Here is an 18042-nt window from a genome sequence, read left to right as displayed (position 1 = left end):
TATTAAGCATAGAGAAGTGGGTTACTTTTTTTTTCTTAGCTGTTTTCAGCAGTACTGAGGCATAGTTGACAAAGTTTAAAGTGAACAACATGATGATTTGACATATGTACACCTTGTGAAAAGATTCCCACAATTGAGTGAACATATTCATCGTCTCTCAAATTTACATTTTGTGAGTTGGTGCAAACACTTAAGTTGTACTTTCTTAGCAGATTTCAGTTATACGAAAAGTATTAACTGTAGTCATCATGTTATCCACTGGATCCTCAGACCTTATTCATCTTGCAGGTGAAGTTTATACTCTTTAATTCACATCATTTCCCCTGCCCTCAGCCACCGCAGGGACCACCATTTTCCTCTGTTTCTCTGAGTTAAGATTTTTTTGTTTGTTTCACATATAAATGATACCCTGTAGTATTTGTCTTTCTGTGTCTGGCTTATTTCACTTAAGCCCTCCAGGTTCATGCATGGTGTCACAAATGGCAAAATTTCCTTCTTTTTTAAGGCTGAATTATATGGTATTGTATGTGTGTATCTACCTATATAGATGGATATTTTTTCTTCATTCATTTATAGTTTGCCTTTCATTTTGTTGGTGATTCACCTTGCTGCACTGAAACCTTTTTAGTTTGAGGTAGTTCCATTTGTTTATTTTTGCTTCTGTTGCTTTTGTTGTGTCAGATTAAAAAACCAGGCCAAGTCAATGTCAAGGAGCCTACCCCTGTGTTTTCTTCCAGGAGTTTTATGGCTTCAGACCTCAGCCATGGCCCACTGTTACTCTCTTTTTCTGTTTCAGATCCATATGCTCATGTCTCCTTCCTTCATCGAAGTAAAACCACCGAGATCATCCACTCAACTCTGAACCCGACATGGGACCAAACGATTATATTCGATGAAATTGAAATTTATGGGGAACCCCAAACCATCCTACAGAACCCACCCAAGGTTATCATCGAGCTTTTTGACAATGACCAAGTGGTAGGTAATTTAGCATTTCTAAGATGATTTAGGGAATGATGGAGCTCTATAAGGTTGTTTGTCAGAGAATTTCAGGATTGCTTGTTTCTCTAGGGCAAAGATGAATTTTTAGGACGAAGCATGTGCTCTCCTCTGGTGAAACTAGACTCAGAAATGGACATCACTCCCAAACTTCTCTGGTACCCAGTGATGAATGGAGACAAAACCTGTGGGGATGTCCTTGTAACTGCAGAGTTGATTCTGAGGCACAAGGTACTTACTGAGTTCTCACTCATACATTTTTTTCAGAGTAGCCAATTAAAACACTTGTTAACAACTCCAGGCACTGTTTACTTGAACCAAAGGGAGGCATTGACTTTGCCGTGTTTGTTTCACAGGATGGCTCCAACCTTCCCATTCTTCCCTCGCAAAGGGCACCAAATCTGTACATGGTCCCCCAGGGCATCAGGCCTGTGGTTCAGCTCACTGCTATTGAGGTATGCTGCTTGCCCTGTTTCATTGGTCAGATCAAATGGATGTGGCCACCCAACTGGAATCTTTTGTATAGACATGGAACCTTGCTGTGTCTTTTCTTGCTATCTCCAACTTCCTTTAGAATTTGTCCACAAAACAGAAATATTCATGGAAAACAGAATACTCATCAAAGCAATAAAAACAAGTCAATCCCAATATTGCTGAGGGAATTTAGAATTCCCATTTACTGGGAGCCAGTGGATTTCTAAGTTTCCCGGGTCAACTGGAGAACTGGGAGAGAGGAGATGGACTCAGAGCAGCATGTCTGTGTGTGCTGAGAAAAGGGGACCTGAGGGGGGAGGTGGAGGGGAGGGGTGGGAAGAATGGGAAATGGTGACGTGTCCGGCAGTCTGAGCAGATACAGGTGGAGGGAACTTGATGGACGGCATCCTGCCTACTAGTGAGGGCTCCCTGTTTGTCCAGTCAACAAGCTGTTACTTGGAGGTTTCCATCCTCGGGCTGTCTTGCTAATAAGACTGAGACAGATGACTTTAAACTACAGCTCTTATTTTTGAATAAATGCCTGCAGGTCAGACTCTGTGTTAAGAGTTTTACACTTGATCCCCAGAATAACCCTATGATGGGGAATACTCTCAGCTCCTTTTGTAGCTGAGCCAGAGGGGTTACTAACTTGCCAGAGTTAGAGCTGTGGTGCAGCCAGGATTTGATCCCTGCGCTCTTATCTGCTCTGCTGTTTATCCGCTCAGATAAGGGAAGAAAATGGGCAAAGACACTTTCTCTGTCTGACCTCCAGGCTTTCTAGGATAACATTCTCAGAGATTTGAGGCAAATCGGTTACAAGTCCATCTTAAAGAATTTACCAGTTATTAAGAAAGAGTGTTTCCTTTTGAATATTTTTAATATGCTGGGTTTTCTTCCCTTCTCTTTATATTGTTCTCTTAGATTCTAGCTTGGGGCTTAAGAAATATGAAGAATTACCAGATGGCTTCTGTCACCTCCCCCAGTCTCATTGTGGAGTGTGGAGGGGAAAGGGTCGAGTCAGTGGTGATCAAAAACCTGAAGAAGACACCCAACTTCCCAAGTTCTGTTCTCTTCATGAGAGTGGTACTGTATCAAGACTCCATATTAGTCCATGTGTATTGAATTGCTGACTTGTACTTGAAAAATGAATATATACAAATCCATACATTATATATTAATATAGTTCTAAAGTCCGACAACAAATAGAAAAACCCTGCCTTAGTCTGCTTGTCAGTGGCTATCCTCCCTTATCTTCTCACACTGTAGCGATAGTTCCTTAAAGCTTCAAAGAGCCCCAGTGACGCACAAGTATCTATGAGCAATCCTAAGGTATTTCTCCAGAAAACTTCCATCTAGTCAGCTCTCTATGACAAGCTCTTAGTCCTCCAGGAACAGAATATTAACCCCCAGGCATGCCCCTGTAGGTGTGTGAACCAGAATCCCCCATAGTGACTGGCTGGCTGGGAAAGGGAGCTGCAGAGGGAGCTGCAGAGTAATGAGGTGATGGCGCTTGCCCCGCCTCCAGGCGCCCCTAGGGATGGTGCCCACTTTTGCTCCATAGATGTTCCCCTCTGGTTATTAGAAGTTTGGCAGCCTTAGATCTGGTTCACAGTCCTCGACTGCAGACCCCATAATACTCTGGAGCAAGAAGAGGCTACTCCATTTTTCTATCTTTAAAGCAGTTAAATCCTTAACTTTTTAAAATGGAAAAACCTTTCTTTTAATACTCTACTATAAAAACAGATACAAAGGCATTTCCTCAGTTTTGATGGGGTGGAAGTTCCAGAACCTTCCCATTCCTTTTCCCACCCCAGTCATTTTTCTGACCTTGGGGCCTCCAACACACGGCTCTTGAACTCTAGGGTCATGTGGCTTAACTCCTCCTCTTACGGATAAGGAAACCAAGGCTTGGAGGGAAAAACGCCCTCTGCAAGTTCCATAACCAGTGCCAGGTGCGGCCTGCTGTGCTCAGAGACTCTGTCAAGACTACAGCAGCAGCTACATAGAGCCCAGTGCTGGCTGCGTTCACACTCCCTGCATCGGTCTTCAAGCTTGCAGGGCAGGCATTTTCATCCCTCTCAAGTGTGCTTTGGAGAAAACTGAAAGGTTAAGTGATTTACACAAACAGACACCGCTAGCAAGTGGGTGGCCAGAGTTCAGACTTAAGGTCCCTCCAGCTTCAAAGCCCATGCTTTCCCCTTGGGGTGCTACCAGTGAGCACCCCCTGGAGGCTCCAAGCCAGAATCCCAGAGTGATCCCGGGGCCACTCTGCCCATCCTTGTCTTCTCGCCAGCTCCCTCCCCTGACTCCCAAGCTCTAGTCTGGGATCTAGCCTTGGTCAGCAGAAGTGAGGAAAGCCTCTCAGTTGACCCCAACTTCTATTCCTGTGCAAGGACAGAGATGGAAATAATCTGAACCACACACCAGGCAGACCTGAGACCAGCCCATGATTCCTCAATCAGACAGTGTCACCAAGGTCACCAGATTGTACATAGAGGAACCAGGAGACAATGAGAAAAGAGCGTCCTATTTTGGCATTGAACTTCCAGGGCTGAAAGACTCCCAAGCTACAGTTACTTCCTGTGAAGGTTCAGTTTTATCTCAATCATTTCTAGATTTTAACTAATTCTAACAAAGTGCTGACTTCACACCCTGTTAACAGAGCAGAGCCAGGGACTAAGGTACACTTTTAGGCACTTCTCGTTCATTAGTTCAGCAACCCGACTGTTATTGAGATCCCTGGGACACAGAAAGGTTCCCTAAGATCATGCCGTGCAGCTATCAGTGGCAGAGCGGGGATTTGACCCCAGGCATCTGGTTCAGAGCTCAGGCCCTTCGTCTCTAGGCTGCTAGCTGCTCACTGTGGGGCCCTGAGCCTATGCCAAATGGGCAGAGAGAGCCTGAGATGGTCCCTTTGGTGGGGGTTAATTGGCAAAGCTGCCCTTGTCAGGACTTGTAGAGAGAAGTGACACCTACCTCTGTGACCCACCTCCCTCCCCAGTTCTTGCCCAAGGAGGAACTGTACATGCCTCCACTGGTGATCAAGGTCATCGACCACCGGCAGTTCGGGCGCAAGCCCGTTGTGGGCCAGTGCACCATTGATCGCCTGGACCGCTTTCGCTGTGACCCTTATGCAGGAAAGGAGGACATCGTGCCACAGCTAAAAGGTAAATGCAAGAGATGACTGAGAAAGTAGCATTGACATAATTACACAACCATGTGTAAAACAGATAATGTGAAGCTGCTGTTTAGCACAGGAAGCTCAGCTTAGAGCTCAGCGATGACCTAGAAGGGGGGAATGGGGAGGTGGGAGGGAGGCTCGAGAGGGAGGGCATATATGTATACTTACAGCTGAGTCACGTTGTACAGCAGAAACTAACACAACACTGTAAAGCAATTATCCTCCAATTTTTAAAAAAGGGAAATCCAAGTCTCTAAATAACATCTTGGATCTTTTCATGTTGAGCTGATTTCATCTTCACCAACTTCTCAAGGTGCAAGTACTTATTCTCCAGGTTCTGCAGATGAGGGAACAGTTTAATTGACAGCACGCTATGTAACCTTCCCAAGGTGATGCGGTTAGTAAGTGGCAGAGCGCCCCTTGAATCCTGGCCTTGTTTGGAGGGGCCCAGTGCTCAAACTGCTACCTTCTGAAATATCCTGCTCCTGGGAAAAAACATTTCTTTTTTGTGTTGTCCAGCAGAAAAATCAAACGGGACAATGGGTGGTTGCCGTTTGCCATGATAAATATTTTGATGGGAGATACAGGGGCCCCTCTGTGAGCACTGAAGGAGCAGGGAATTTTTAAATTGCTTTCTATCTATTGTTCCACCTCATTAATGCATCACAACATCCTTATGATGTGATTTGAAACATATGATTTCATTGTTACCCTTGGAGGAAAAGATAATACCTGCTGAGTTTAATTCCTGGCTTTAGGTCACATAATTAATGTGTAAGTGTTAGAGCAGGCTATAGTATTATCCTAGGGTTCTGTATGAAAGAATAACTATATGGATAGCATTTTGCACTTGTTTATTCAAGAATTACTTGTTTTTTAGTTTACCATGTGCCAGAGACTGTGTTAGGGGCTGGGGACTGGATCCCACCCATGAGCAAGATCCCTAGGCTTGTGAGATTAGACCCAGCGGAGAACTGTCACCCATTCAGCTGATCGCTGATGGCCTCAAAACTGAAACAGATGTCTTCTGTTTGAGCAGCTGTGCTGCTAACTGGTTCTGTGTAATCTTCCATAAGGTTTGGTATTGATTTTACAGAGCCTCTGAAACTTATCTGCATTGTGGGTCTGAGCATCCTGAATCCCTGATTCAGAGAAGAGAGAAAAAAATCCACAGTCACACTTGAGCCAAACCCTACATGTGTTTATCCACACATTTCCCGTGAAATGCATTTTGTGCTGAATAGATGGTGCCTAAACAGCAACATTTTTATAACAAGGATTCACGTAACTGCAGGCGTTCTTTGATCTGGGATTATATAATGGAGAGAAAGTGTTTCCCTGGTGTGTTTTCTACTGCTTTCATGAGGGAACACTCTTTGACACAAATATGTGAAATCATTAGGAAGGTATAAATGCACATTTTCTCTGGCCTCAGAATCTGAGTGGACCTATGTATGTCAGTAGGTCAGGGGCAGACAGAGGCCTCCTGGTTCATAATTCTATGGAGTTAACTCAAGGCTTCAGAGAGTCACTGAAGAGGAAATGGGGAACACATTAAGGTGTGTGGGAATGGGTGAATGGGGAACACAGTGTTCCCAAGACCAGAAGCTGTTATTTTAGATCCACCTGATACTTTGTTTAAACCAAGTTGAGGTAAGAGTGCAGGGATATGCTCGGTTGGTCTGGGGGGGGAGGCACACACCTCCCATCCCCAAGGTGTTGTTGACATGAGGACTGTGACGTGGAGAACTGATGATATAGAAAGGATCCCCCGTGTGGTTTTCCAGCATGCCTGCCCACTCACCCTTCTGTGTTGCTGCAATTGTTAGGAGTTGGGGGAAGCTATCTTGGAAGCATAGAGACTGCTGATAGATCTGGGTGTGCCACATGGATACTCAACCACCTAGCAACAGCATAGCAACTGGTGCATCATAGATTCTCAGTGTCAGTCTCCTCTGCTTCCCCAGTGTTCCCCTGATCGTTTCTTTGACATTTACAAAGGGCATGCTTTGCTGTGTACTCTGGTATGACAGTTAAAACACAAGCATTAACGTCAGAGAGACCTAGGTTACTTACTTGCACTTGTGATTGATTGATCAACCTGAAGCAGACTTGCTTTCTCTGAGCCTCAGTCTGTTTGTTTTTAATCTCTATAATGGGTATAATGCCACATATGCACTTATTCTACAAGATTTTTGAGGGGTTAAATGAGATCATGTATGTAAAGAGTTTAGCCCACTGCCCAGCACATGGCAGGTGCTTAAAGAATGTGTTTTCCCTCCTGTATGTCCTATGCATCAATTGCTGGGTCAAATAAAAAGTTCTTTTGCCTTGGCAGAGTTTGTTCTGTCTGGGTTCTGGCTTTCTGATGAATGTCTGTCTGCCTGATGTCTTCATTCATAAAGCGCATCTGTACTTCTCACTCCGTCCTGCCCCAAGCTGAAGCTTTGGCACCCCATTCAGCTGAACCAAATCTGGTGAGCCCTGGGAGGCTACTCATGAGCCCTCGCTCTAACCCCAGACTCTAGAGCCACACATATTCTGGGAATTATTTAAAGTCAGGATGGGTGCCTTTTCCCTCTACATATACTGTAAGAGGGAGAAGGCAATGGCACTCCACTCCAGTAATCTTGCCTGGAAAATCCCGTGGATGGAGGAGCCTGGTAGGCTTCAGTCCATGGGGTCGCTAAGAGTCGGACACGACTGAGGGACTTCACTTTCACTTTTCACTTTCATGCATTGGAGAAGGAAAGGACAACCCACTCTAGTGTTCTTGCCTAGAAAATCCCAGGGACGGGGGAGCCTGGTGGGCTGCCGTCTGTGGGGTCGCACAGAGTTAGACATGACTGAAGCGACTTAGTAGCAGCAGCATACTGTAAGAACTGGGGCTGAAAGAGGCCGCTGCAACTTCAGCCGTGAAATGTGCCTATTCACCCTGCTTTGCTTTTCTGTGTCTTAGAACAGATCCCATGAAAAGGAGGCTCCTTTTCTGTAGCCCCCCAGGGCCCCAATATCACTCCTGTATCCTCTAAAGACATGTGTTGATAAAATGCTTTTTTTGAGCATTCCCTATCTACAGGCATTGGGCTAACTAAGGTGAAAGGAAAAAAAAACAGGCCAGATAATCCCCTTAAAATGTCTCAAACCAATCATATTTTGGGAAAAGTGATGAATTGTTGGGTTATTTTTCTACAGTCCGGTGTGGTCTTCTCCATTTAGTAAGTCTCATCCAGGAGCAAACTCTACCATCCACTGTGTGGCTGTTAAACTTGAAATAGAAAGCTTACCACTATATTTTTTTAAGTATCTGAGATTATGAAATTGTCTGTCTTGCAGCCTCCTTTTTGTCTACCCCACCCCGCCGGGACATTGTTATTGAAATAGAGGACACCAAGCCATTACTAGCTTCAAAGGTAGGCTTAGAATTGATCGTTCATTGAATGATGTTGGCTTTATCTTCCAGGTATCTAAGCATTAGATGAATTCAGTCGAACAACCATTCAATGTGACTAAAGATAACAAACGAACTTATCACGGTAAAGAACCTGGCTCTTAATTCATCAGTAGCTTTGGTGACATTGTGTGAACTCCTGTCCTCTCCCCTCAGTCACCAAGGATACTTAAAATAATACTTGGAACCGTGCTGCACTCTGCACGAGGGAGGGGAATCTAGACAGCAGTAAGTTTTAAAATCTCCCCAAGTGATTCTAACGTGCAGGCAGGTGTGAGAACCGTTGATGTGGATGGTCTGAGTGGTATCATTTGCAAGAGCAATCTCAGGACCACATATACAGGCATCACAACATTCAGAAGAGAGATTCATGGACTGACTCACCAGTTCTTTTCCCCCTAAATGAAACAGAGGAGTCATGGATTTTTAATGACTCTATTTGTCAGTGTATGGGATATCCCTGACTTTTATATTCACTGTGGTTTTGAAATTAAGACATTGGTGGAAATGCTCACTCAGGACCCTATTTTAAAACCATTCCATCCAGTTTGACAAGAAGGAAAGGGTTGGCGGGAGGGAGTTCTCAGCCCAGAAAAAAGAAAACATCAAATATCTCCCTGTTTCTGTTGGCATTCATGATGGACTTTCACAGCATGTTTTAATGTGCAAACTGGCCAGAAAGTACACATGATTGCACTTTAATGTGTTAGATCCATAAACAGTGCCTTTAAAGAAATCGACTTTCTTCCCACTGCATTAAACTCACTAACAATTGGACCATATTAAATGTGGGCTCCACAGCCAGCACCGCTAGCAGTGCGTTTGATTCTATTCCCTGAGAACCCTCTGCAGTCAGAAATGACAATATCAAATTTGCAAAACCACTGTGTTTACTTTATAAACAACCCCAGATACTCTCAATAAAACAGTAGTAGCCCAGGGAGAAGTATAATATACTTAAGATCTTTTAAGTACATTTTCACAACTACTCTGGAAAAAGCCAGTTTAAGATACTACCCTGTGATCTGCCTCCAGATTCCATTGCCAATCAGGTCTTTGTGCCTTCTGTATACCCGGTTGCCCCAGGTGTGGAGGATCAAGAAAAAGAATAAAGTCACCTATGCGCCAATCTCACTCATTTCTTCCCAGTAGTTAAGAGATGAGGCTGCTGTAGCAACACACAGTGAAAGCTGAATTTACAGCATATTTTAAGTTGCAGCCCAGTGGGATTGAGGAAGGTCGTATCATTCTCACATACTGTATATCACTTTAATCAGCTGCTCTCCTAACACCTAGTGGATGTATACTGGGTTGATAAGAAAGACTATTCAGAATGGCCTCTGAAAGTCTGATTCCATCTGTTCATTGGGGAAGACAGGGCTCATCTATGCAAAGTCAAATGAGCAAAGTTGAGCTCTGGAAGAACCAATGACCAGCTTGCTGATGTCCTGGATTATATGTACATGTAAAATATGTCCACACATGTAACACACATACCCGCATGTAATGTGTGTGTTGTGTATGTTACATGTACATGCTTTGTGTGTGTGATGAACGTCTATTACCACTAACTCAGTTCGATCCTCTTATGTGGGTAAATGGAGGGACTGGGTCAACACTGTGCTGAGGATGGAAGCTGGAGGCTGTGGCTTCAGGTGACAGCCTCATGCTCACAGAAACTCACACCACCACCCTGTGGTGACTGAGAGCTCTCGTGCGATGGGCTCAGCACCACCACAAGTAAAGTGGGAAATACACACAGGGCGGGGTGGGGGGATCACTAAGTGCTAGCTGGGTGTCATGGACATTCCTACATGGCCGTTTCAACGATTACCTTCCAATTCCAGTGCTTAAGCAGTATGTCAACAGCACTCAGCAAAATGGCTTCTCCAAGGACAGTGCATGTATGTATGATAAGAAAACGCACGGAGCTGCCTGGGGCTGCAGGGACTTCGCTCTAGAGGCTCGAACTCTCCTTTTCAGATTCTTTCTAGATTTTGGAGCGAAAGATGATCTTTAAACAAATGTGATTGTTTGAAGCTTCAGGGGAGAATCTGCTGTGCCCTGTGGATGTAATGAAGCAAGTTACTTCAAGTTGCTTCAGTTACTTTTTCATGTGAAGTTATGAGCAAGTGGACGTGAATATATTTTCCTGTATTCTAGATTTTAACATCAGCAATCTGTTTTGAAAATGCTTTTTAAATCATGAACTGCTCATTTCTTTGAAAAGATTTCGGATAGATGAAAATAGATGTGAATAAAAAGATTCTAAAAATCTGAATTCAGAATGTGCAAACACTTTTGGTATAAAATCCCTCTCTCCAAAATCTCATTTCAGTTGTGATAATTTAACTCTTAATCGCACTTTGATACTAATCTAATAGAATTGTTACATCTGCCTCTCTGCTTCTCTTGGCAATTCTGTGTGCTGAACAAAAGTTGATCTGGAAAATGCTGAGGGGCACTTGCAAAAGAAGCCTCATAGCCATCCCGCACTCCCTGCAGGAAGTGCCTGTAGTAAGTAATCACAGTTCCCTTATATTGGAAATGAAGTTAGGAGGCCACAATTCTTCAAACTGCCCTGAGGGCGAGCTTGGCTAATGTTCCAGCAGGTACCAAGAGAAAAGTGAAACCCCAACATCCTAGCTGTCAATTCTTTCATCTCCTGGTAGATTCTCCATGCGAAAACTCAAAAGGGAAGGATTTGGTCAGTGAGAGACTTGACATCATAGAACAACTTTGATGGATGGATATGTATTTGGTACTTTAACATCAACATGGGGAAAAAGCAAGAAAAGATGCTTATTAATAATGATATTGCAATCATGCTGGGTATAAACATCTTGCAACAGGAGTTTTTGGAGAGATGAGAATTAAGCCAGCTGGGAATATACTTTAAAAGCTAAATGGAATGAAAGGTTTGGGGCAGGAAGGAGAACAACTATACCCTGCTAATCCCCCAATGCCATATGTAATCACTGTGCTGGTGGACAGAGATTGTCTAACTCTATTAAAATGGGATGTGGGTGACTACCTCCAAGCCTTTTGTTTTAATACTGTTTGTAACTCTTTTGCACATTTTCAGAGAAGAAACCAAAAAGATGTGTTTAATAATGAGATCATCTTGAATAAATAAACCATCAAAATGTTGATAATATAAATGATGGTTGAAAATAATGTCTCTTTTTCTCTTTCTTGTTCAACCTAATGCTCATGGTTCTCTACCTCCGGGTGACCTATACATGTTTTGCCTTCTTCCTGGCCATATATGTGATGAACAGCTAACAGAAAAGGTAACTGTTTTATACAATTTGCTAGATTTATAATTCATGTATTTTTCCTATGGCTGATATGTAAAAAAAAAACAAAAAACTGTTTTTAAATCCAGGATTGGGTTTACTGATCCACAGAGGGGAAATAACTATATGTGTAAACATATGTGTACTATACACAGAGAAGAAGTAGCTTTTCTTGAGTATTTCTTCTGTCTCACCCCCTGATGAAATAGGAGCTGTGTTGCCGATGACATACTATTTTGGGCAACCTCTTTACTAGGTGGATTAAGATGCAGGTGGGTCTGATGAGGATCTATTCTTGTTATAAATCTGAGTGGAATTTATAGTCATAGCCTGCTATAAACTACAGCCTTCTGGAGTTTGAGAATATTTCACAAGTGATTCCAAATGCCATCCCTTCCGCCCAAAGAACCACCAAAGGTTCTCAACTCTGGCTGCACATTGCCTGGGGAACTTTTGAAAGCATCCTGGACGCCAGGTCTCACTCCAGGCTGATTGAATTAGAATTTTCAAGAATAGATTGGGAGCCACTGGTCTGAACAAAGCATAATGCCTCCGTACTCTTGCTTCACATTTTATAACCAAAGTTCCTCCTCCTAATCATCTTCTTTGATGTCCAGAACAACCCTATGAGAATGATGTGGAAAGACAGTGTTAGCCAATTCAGTGGATGAAGAAAATGTTGCTCAGAGATTTTAAACAGCATATCTAATGCGGTGTGGTTTGTTAACATAAGGGTATGGCTTATAATGTAAAGGATAGAACTTGAGTTAGAAACAGTTTCTCCCATGCTTAGCTTAGTGAGCTTTGTTTTGCAATGTGTTGCTGGCTAAAAAGGCTAAGAAAATGAAATAGTAGGAAAACACATACTGGAGGATGGAACAGTCAACACATACTACAGGGTTGTTTTTTCACTTTACCTGTGTACGCAAATGTTGTTGAGTCGCACTGTTGGCGACCCCATGGACTGCAGCATACAGGCTTCCCTGTCCTTCACTATCTCCCAGAGTTTGCTCAAATCATGTCCATGGATGTGATGCTGTCTAACCATCTCATCCTCTTTTGCCCTCTTCTCCTTTGTGTATGTAAATCAGTTCAGTTTAGTCGCTCTGTCGTGTCTGACTCTTTGCAGCCCCATGAACCACAGCACGCCAGGCCTCCCTGTCCATCACCAACTCCAGGAGTCCAACCAAACCCATGTCCATTGAGTTGGTGATGCCATCCAATCATCTCATCCTCTGTCGTCCCCTTCTCCTCCTGCCCTCAATCTTTCCCAGCATCAGGGTCTTTTCAAATGAGTCAGCTCTTTGCATCAAGTGGCCAAAGTATTGAAGTTTCAGCTTCAACATCAGTCTTTCCAATGAATATTAAGGACTGATTTCCTTTAGGATGGACTGGTTGGATCTCCTTGCAGTCCAAGGGACTCTCAAGAGTCTTCTCCAACACCACAGTTCAAAAGCATCAATTCTTCTGCACTCAGCTTTCTTTATAGTCCAACTCTCACATCCATACATGACCACTGGAAAAACCATAGCCTTGACTAGATGGACCTTTGTTGAGAAAGTAATGTCTCTGCTTTTCAATATACTATCTAGGTAGGTCATAACTTTCCTTCCAAGGAGTGAGCATCTTTTAATTTCATGGCTGAAATCACCATCTGCAGTGATTTTGGAGCCCAGAAAAATAAAGTCACCACTGTTCCCACTGTTTCCCCATCTTCATTTCCCATGAAGTGATGGGACCAGATGCCATGATCTTAGTTTTCTGAATGTTGAGCTTTAAGCCAACTTTTTCATTCTCCTCTTTCGCTTTCATCAAGAGGCTCTTTAGTTCTTCTCCACCCTGCATACATAAGGCTGGTATGTAAATATCAACAGGATAAAAGAGTAAAAACAGTCAAATGAATAGACTGTATCCATAGAATGTTAGAAAATCACCCAGTATAGCTGTGGCCATTAAAGCCACACACATTTCATTGGCCAAGGATCATCACCTCACCTCCAGCTTCCAGGTGGAAGAATTCTTATTGCTTTGGTTCATGTAAACAAAAGTCACATAATCTTACTTCTTTCAGGTTCAGAAGTACCTGTTTCTCTTTTCTATTACATAGTTTTCCTGCAATGATTGGAAATCCAGGTCATCACTAAGGTTTTGCCATTTTGTTGTGTCTTTCTTTAGGAGGAAGAAATTGTTGACTGGTGGAGTAAATTTTATGCTTCCACAGGGGAACATGAAAAATGTGGACAATATATTCAGAAAGGTTATTCCAAACTCAAGGTACCTGGGCCTGTGCAACTGTGGGTGGGGGATGAACATGCGTTAAGACTGGTTGCATGCCGAGCTGAGTGAAAACCTGAAAGGTCGATGGTAGGGGTTGAAGGGGAGGGGCCAGGAGCACCTCTAGGGGAGCCGTCTTGTGATGGATTTTGGCTTTGCTGAGATTTCCAGGGCTTGAGAACAGCTGTTGATTTATGGTTTTTGTGACTGCCACTTTGGGGCTTAGGACATCTGGCTGAGTGAGGGCTGGATTGGGTTGGCACTGCACTAATTAGAGCCGTAAACAGCTGTCCAATTTGACCAAGGGAGACCTTAGAAGTCATGGTGCTCTTGCAAAACAGCATGAAACATCAGCATGCTTCATTCTGTCCTCCATTCTGGGCCTCAGTTTTACTAGCTGAGCAGTTGATTCTTTCACATGCATGCAGCATACAATCACAACTGGGTGTCCAGGAGGGAGATGAGCTTTTGCACTAGGCAGATCTGGTTATGGATGATCTTTCTGTTAAGGGTTTGAGTTTTCTAGTTCTTTTTTTTTTTTTTAGTTTTCTAGTTCTTTATTCAGTTTTCCAGTAGTAAAGCTAAAGTGAAGGCTAACATTTTCAGAACAATGCATAGCAGAAAGAGAAACTTTAAAATGAGAAATATCAGGCCATTAAAGTAATCATCTCACATGGAACTCTGCTCAGTGTTATGTGGCATCCTGGATGGGAGGGGAGTTTGGGGGAGAATGGAGACATGTATATGTGTGGCTGAGTCCCTTTGCTGCTCGCCTGAAACTGTCACAACATTATTAGTTGGCCATACCCCCAATACAAAATTAAAAGTTAAAAAAATGTTTTTCTCCATCAAAGTGGGAAAATCCACATTCTTGCATGTGATTGTCATCACGTCTCAATGTAGCTTAAGAAACACCAGCATGTAAAGAACCTCTCATTTAGAGAAATAGACTAGTCTGGTGGATCAGCCCCATAGTCCATCCTCCGTCTCTCCCTCTTTCCTTCCTTGCTTCTCCTCCTCTTCTTCTAGCTCTTTATCAAGGTATAATTTATATACAGTAAAGTGATTCATTCAGTGAGTTATGATTATATACATATACCTACATAAACCACTACCAAACAAGGCAACAAACATTCCCCTCTCCCCAGAAAACTCCTTTGTGTACCTCTTTCCAGTCAATTCCTAACAACCTTCCAACCCTCTTTGACAGCTGATCTGATTTCATCATCACAGATCAGGTTTGCCTGTTTTCATACTGCGTATAAGTGGACTCATACAATACGTATTTGTGTGTGTGTATTTTTGTGTGTGTGGCTTCTGTAGTCCAAGACAGTAGTTTTGAGATCAGTCAGGTTGTCATATATCAGTAGTTTGTCATATATCAGTACTTTGCCCCTTTTTATTGCTGAGTCATATTCCATTGCATGGATGTATCATGACTTGTTTATCCGTTCTCTGATGATGAAGCTGCTGTGGACATTCTTATACCATGCAGACATGTGTTCATGTCTCTTGGATGAAAACCTAGGAATTCAACTTCTGTATCACAGTGTAGCTGGATATTCAACTTCAAATTGCCAGACACTTTGACAAAGTGTTTTTATCGTTATGCACTCCAGCTGGCAATGTGAGAGTTCCAGTTGCTCCATCCACATCTCGTGCGCCTTTGGTATTGTCAGTCATTTTGATTTTAGATCCCACCTGTGTTATAATGAGAAATTAAGAATCTGTTGATGGTTTGCAGATATATGATTGTGAACTAGAGGATGTAGAGGAATTCGAGGGCCTGACGGACTTCTCAGATACTTTCAAGCTGTTTCGAGGCAAATCAGATGAGAATGAAGACCCTTCTGTGGTAGGGGAGTTTAAGGTGAGTAAAATGTATGTCCATCCTGTTTAAAATTCATATTTATTTTCATTATAGACCTAGGATAAAGGACCACCAGTCTCTGGGTCAGAGACCTATCCTCTGACACCTGAAGGATGCTTGGAAATGCTAACAAGGAAAAGGGCAGTGGGATTGGGGGCAGAATCCTCAAAGCCAGTCTTCCAAGCTGATGCCAACCAGCCTTGAATCTTGTAGAGGCAGCCTGTCTAAGTCCTACCCTGCACCACCACACGCGTGCGTGCACACACGTACGTCCCCCACCCCCTCCCAGGCTTTCAGCTGGATCATCAGTACAACACCTTCCCAATCCATTGTCCTTGTTCCCTTTCTCATTCACGATCCAGTCCATCCTCCATACAACCAAATCCGATCATGTTTCTTGACCACTTAAAGGCATTGCTTGAGTTTCTACTTGGTCAAGTCTCAACTCCTTCCTAGGGTGGAGCTGGCCTTTCACAAGCTTCTTGTCTCCCCTGCCACCACACCCTCTCCAAGCCCCAAACACATGCTGTCCTCTCACAACTTGGAGCCTTGGGACAAGCTCTTCATTCCCTGGATGCCCTTCCTTCCTGCTCTGTGGTCTGACAAACTCCTACTCATTCTTTTCAATGCCAGCTCCAATGTCACATGCTTTGTGAAGTGCTCCCTGATTGCTCCTGGCAGGGTGACTCACTCCTGCTCCAGGCTCCCTGGGTCCCCACCACTAGTAAAGCGCCTTTCACATCATAAGTATCTGCTTTCACGACTGCACCTCCTCCCAACCACAGGTAGCAAATCTATGTTACTTCTAATCCTTTCAATAGCAGACATTACTAATCAATCAGACCAGTTTACCCTATTTTGGCCTCAAAATCCTTGTCATTAGAGCTTCCACTCCATTGACTGAAGATAGCATGAGAGTCATCCCTGTGCCAGACTGGATTCCTTGAGTTCATTTTTGGGCCCCCAGTACCTGGCACATGGTAGGTCCTCACTTCATGCTGCTTTACTGAATGAAAGTAGCTGGATCCTAAGACCCATGTATTCTGAATCCAACTTTAGTGCTTACTCTTGTACATAAGCTAGTTTCAAGATAAAATATAAAGCCTCTCAAGCTGACCTGATGGCTCACTCATTCAAAAACCACTTACTGTGCCCAGCTTCATGCCCAGCCCTGTGTTAGGTCCTGGAGACAGTGACAAACAAGAAATATTTCCCCCCTTCAGGAAGCTCAGTCTAGTGAGGAATATAGACAATAAATAGGAACGACGCTCCGACAGCTCAGTTGGTAAAGAATCCACCTGCAATGCAGGAGACTGATTCCTGGGTCAGGAAGACCCACTAGAGAAGGGAGAGGCTACCCATTCCAGTATTCTTGGCCTTCCCTTGTGGCTTAGCTGTAAAGAATCTGCCTGAAATGTGGGAGACCTGGGTTTGATCCTTGGGTTGGGAAGATCCCCTGGAGAAGGGAAAGGCTACCCATTCCAGTATTCTGGCCTGGAGAATTCCATGGACTGTATAGTCCATGGGGCGCAGAGTCAGACACGACTGAGTGACTTTTAGTGAAGCAGATGTCATTGCTGCAATATGGATGAATGTGGTGTTAGACGATGTTAGGAAACTTATCCAATCCGGGGGCAGTCAGGGAGGCTTCATGGAAGAAGTGACACTTTTCAACTGAGACCTGAAGGGTGAACAGGAGTTTGCCTGGGAGTGGAAGGGGATTTATGCAGTAATGCAAAAAAAAAAAAGGGAAATCACCTTAGTATTTTATTGGGTTTAAAAAATAATCATTTTTATTCCTGTCTTCAAAAAATGTGCAAAATTTCATGCCTACCACCTCCTTTGCCATCATATTGGTCCAAGCCACTTCCATGTCTCCCCTGGGGTTTTGCCAGGCCTCCCAGCTTCTGCCCTGCCCTTCCTTCTCTCCTGTGATCTATTAGTTACTTTATCATCATTCACTTTCCCCATCAGAAACTTGCAAAGCGCACCATAGCTTTCTTTCACAAAAGTGGTCCTTCCTCCCCCAATCCCACAGCCCTCTGTGGCTGTCCCTCATGTCCTGGGGGGACGCCACTGCCCTGGGCCCTCTGCTCTGGTCACCCAGGGCCCTGGGCTCCATCTGTGTGTGTCTCTCCTATAGGGCTCCTTCCGAATCTACCCACTGCCGGATGACCCCAGCGTGCCGGCCCCTCCCCGGCAGTTTCGGGAGTTACCTGACAGCGTCCCGCAGGAATGCACGGTTAGGATTTACATTGTTCGAGGCTTAGAGCTCCAGCCCCAGGACAACAATGGCCTGGTAAGAGTCTGGGTGTGGGGCCTTCTCCTGTAGCAAGATAATTACAGTCTTCAACCACCATAATTGTCATGTTCCTTCTTTCTGGGCGTCTGTTATCTCTCGAGGGGAAAGATACTCTATCAAAACAATCTGTTCAGGAGGACGGTCCCAATGGGGATTTACCTAAGAGCTTGAAGGGAAGGGGCTTTGGAGCCT

At 43.9% G+C, this 18042-nt stretch overlaps 1 protein-coding gene across 6 annotated transcripts in view; it reads left to right on the top strand.

Annotated features, from left to right (window-relative positions):
* The window catches only part of MYOF (myoferlin), a 178137-nt gene that overhangs the window by 134288 nt on the left and 25807 nt on the right, over positions 1 to 18042 (top strand). For 4 of the 6 annotated variants that reach the window (XM_086378710.1, XM_086378711.1, XM_086378709.1 and 1 more), the window contains 10 exons: positions 797 to 978; positions 1072 to 1230; positions 1356 to 1454; positions 2395 to 2556; positions 4475 to 4640; positions 7991 to 8067; positions 11387 to 11398; positions 13580 to 13678; positions 15423 to 15548; positions 17692 to 17847. In XM_086378710.1, the coding sequence (XP_086234836.1) occupies positions 797 to 978; positions 1072 to 1230; positions 1356 to 1454; positions 2395 to 2556; positions 4475 to 4640; positions 7991 to 8067; positions 11387 to 11398; positions 13580 to 13678; positions 15423 to 15548; positions 17692 to 17847 (1238 nt within the window). Of the gene's footprint in view, positions 1 to 796; positions 979 to 1071; positions 1231 to 1355; positions 1455 to 2394; positions 2557 to 4474; positions 4641 to 7990; positions 8068 to 9952; positions 10088 to 11386; positions 11399 to 13579; positions 13679 to 15422; positions 15549 to 17691; positions 17848 to 18042 lie in introns of those variants that run through there. The other 2 variants (XM_086378713.1, XM_086378712.1) reach the window with 2 other exon arrangements.

The sequence above is a fragment of the Bos grunniens genome, chromosome 26, assembly GCF_055505025.1.
Source record: "Bos grunniens cultivar Pamir isolate PY7600 chromosome 26, Bosgru_T2T1.0, whole genome shotgun sequence".
Lineage (NCBI taxonomy): Eukaryota > Metazoa > Chordata > Mammalia > Artiodactyla > Bovidae > Bos > Bos grunniens.
The sequence above is the reverse complement of the archived record's forward strand: the minus strand, read 5'-3'. Positions and strand labels throughout refer to the sequence as shown.